A 3,279-nucleotide genomic window follows, 5' to 3' on the forward strand; every position below is an offset into this window, starting at 1 on the left:
TACTTAGTAATTACTTAGGTTAATTATATTTGAATACACAAATATAAGTTAAGTAACAAAAGGATTCCAAGTGACTTAGATTAGGTAAAATGAGAACTGTATTGTTTGTAAATTGATCTTCCTCTAAAATCTGCTAAAAACTGTTTATCATCTATGAAAGGGTTGGCAGCGGCTGGCTGTCAGAGCCCCGCTAATATGCATGTCTCTGATTGGTAGAAAGATGCTGCTTTCTACCAATAGGATCTTTTGGGTATGTGTGGACCACTCACTGTGGTGGTCCACTTCAATGTATCCATCGGTGTGTCTTACACCAATGTGAGGAAGTATCCAAAACTTTTAACAGATAACCTATCTGTTAAATTCACAAGTGGCTTGCAGCCACTTGTACGTGTAACCCCGTTACAGCGGCGCTGGGCCCGTTTGCGGTTGGTGCTGTACGGGACGCTGTCGGTGATGATGCTGAAGAAGAGGGTTCTTTCGTTGAGCGCCTTCAAAAACGACGCCGGCTTGCTGATCAAGAGCAGCCGTATGTTCTGCTGCGAAGTGTGCCACCCACTCGAACCTGGTGGAGAGATTCTTCAGCATGGCGCGGGTCACGTTCGGCCGCGAGCGCAACAGCCTGCACCCTATCACGCTTGAGCAGCTTCTTTTCTTGCGCCAGAACGCAAGCTACTGGGACGTACGTATTGTTGACGGTCTTCGCCGATAACCAAATACAGCTTGGCCTCACATGATGCTACCATAATGGCATAATGTATGTGCTCCTTGTCTTGCATGTCATTATTGATGCGTTGTCTTCTACTTCTTGCAGGCATTATTAATTCTGTGATCGCTTGCTACATCTATATACATGCCATAATCGGCAGCCCAGCAACCAGAATGTATTCGTCACGGCAGCCAACATGACAAGGGCAATAAAAAATGCAGCTATTGTTGCAGATGAAGATCCGAACCGCTACGGCACTCACTCCATGCGCAGTGGTGGCGCAACAGCATTATTTATTGCCGGGGTCGATCGGCTCGCGACCGAACACTTCTGACGGTGGAAATCGGACGCCTATGGACGATACACGCGCATTGATGGTCAAACTGTATCTGGTTTAGCAGCAAGGATGACCCCACGTGACAGCGAGGGCCACTGACTTTGTTCAAAAATCGGCTCCACATCACAAATGGGGCGGCTCCAGGACGCAATGCCCTGGAGGAATTTAATCAAAGTCAAACTCGAATGAACTGTCGCCCCCAACCAAGAGTAGCTACGGAAAACGAAGATTGCTCTCGCTTGATGCTGCAGTCAGACAAAATCTAGTTTTCACCCTAGTGATGTGTCATTGAATTCACCTGCATGGAGCATGCACGATACGTGGCGCGCCCGAGAGCGGATGCTTCGTCCATTGCACCCCAATCTCCAGCTACCGTATCCGTCTCTACCTTCAGAAGGTGGAGACGAAAACGGCGAATATCTCCAGTTGTGTTGATGCAACAGGCGTTATTTTGACCAATCACATCTCAATATATTTTTGCTTTCAGGGCACAGCTGCGTAGCGAACACGCTCTAAGAAAAACTTCGGTAGCCGTGTTGAGTGCATGCGCGCTGAGCTGGCAGAGTTCAAAATACTAGTACCAGCTTCGCCTACATCCTTGCTCTTGTCACGGCAGAGACGTACTTGACGAAGTAAAAGAGGTCAATACGCGGATTAACAAAGTTGAACAGAGATTAATCGTTGCGTTTGGCTCTCGCCCTCGTGAGATGCGCTTTTATTCTCAAGGGAATTAAGGTTAGTAGTCTTAGTAGACACTACTAGGTCGTCCTACCGCCGGTAGATAGAACGCAAACTCAAGTTGCCCTTGCCGACGGAATTATTTGCTATGGAGCCATACCCTCAGCCAGCTCCTGTTGGCCCAGTACTCCTTGAAAGCCACGTAGAGTTTGAAGTCGATATCGTCGTCCAACTCCGCTCGCGTCTTCGTATTGATTTTCTCGCCGATGTCCAGCTTCTGGTACAACGTCTCGGGCTTATACCCAAGGCTCTCGAGGCTCTTCAACTGTGTTTTGCTTGCGCCTGCCAGCTTACTCTCGAGACTATTGAGCTCTTCAATTTTCAGGTGAGTGGGCAGCTCCTCAAGGTTCGGTACCCAACCCTTCCCTTTCGCGAGAATGTTGGCAAACCACGACTCAACCTCAGGATTAATCCCGCGCTCTTCTTCGTCTTTGTCAGCATTGATCCTCAGGAATCTGCCCTGGTGTACGGGGTCGCTCAAAGAATCCAAAGCGGCGAGCTGGGAGGTGGCAATGCCGTTGGTAGTTAAGGCAGCATGAGAGCCTCCGACGAAGGCTGCCGCAGCCACAAGAAGAACAAACTGCAGGCGCATGCTGAACTTGGGGAGGCTTGGACAGTGAAGAGGGAATTCGAGAATGACCTGTGCGCGGCAGACCATTTGGGCTTGTGCTTTCTGGTTAGGTACTTGCTAATGTCGTATGAGTGGCTGGGGCCCGTGATCGTCTTGCCGTCTTGAGACGTGTACTGCAGTACAACAACGGTCGCAACTTGTACCATGAAGTGTACGGTGTATTTGAATCATCTCACGATGCTTCTGCGAAGTACCACTCCGTCTCAAAATTGATGACCCATCCCACTCTTTTTTTAGTCTCGAAAATGATGTCCACAAACTGTATTTAATTTAACTATGGTGAGTAGTCTGCTCCCTGTAATGATGCGACACAATTACGGCTGTTTTGGGGGAGCACTGAAGGCTCAGAGGCAGTTTTCCCTCCCGCTGAACCTTCGCTTTGGCCATGTGAGGAGGCTTGAACGTGTCGCCTCCTGTATCCTGAATGCACAAGTCCATCGACCCCTGCAGGCTTAAGAACGCGGCATTAATTGTCGACCGCGGCAGCTCCCAGTACGCTGCTGTAACGGCATCAATGAGCTCATCAAAGTGAGCTCCCGCCTTCGCGGCGTGCTTGAAACCTCCATTGGATTGGGAAAGTAGGAGAATGGGCGGAGCTGGACGCTTGGTTTGAGGAGGAAGGGCGACATCTGCGATCTGCCGCCCTGTCCCAGCTCTTAAATCACCTCCGTGATCATTCATTTCATCACTCTGCTGTCAAAACTAACCGTGCAGAGTAAATAAGCACACGGTTCAAACCGTGAGAACGCGTCGAGTCGTATTTGCCAAACCGCGCTGCAAAAGACGAAATATTGACAAAACGCGCATGTGTTCTACAACAATGGGACATCAATTTTGAGACGGAGTAGTAATCAACGCGAGAGCAAG

The 3,279-nt window shown here is 49.3% G+C and overlaps 1 protein-coding gene across 1 annotated transcript; it reads right to left on the reverse strand.

Annotated features, from left to right (window-relative positions):
* Positions 1-1,860: 1,860 nt before the first annotated feature.
* Positions 1,861-2,373, reverse strand: IUM83_19917 (putative secreted RxLR effector protein; the record flags this gene model as incomplete). Its single annotated transcript, XM_067944987.1, has 1 exon — positions 1,861-2,373. One exon carries the CDS (start codon positions 2,371-2,373, stop codon positions 1,861-1,863), a length of 513 nt encoding a protein of 170 aa, XP_067784448.1.
* Between the last annotated feature and the right edge of the window lie 906 nt (positions 2,374-3,279).

Source organism: Phytophthora cinnamomi (assembly GCF_018691715.1).
Source record: "Phytophthora cinnamomi strain GKB4 chromosome Unknown Contig91, whole genome shotgun sequence".
Lineage (NCBI taxonomy): Eukaryota > Oomycota > Peronosporomycetes > Peronosporales > Peronosporaceae > Phytophthora > Phytophthora cinnamomi.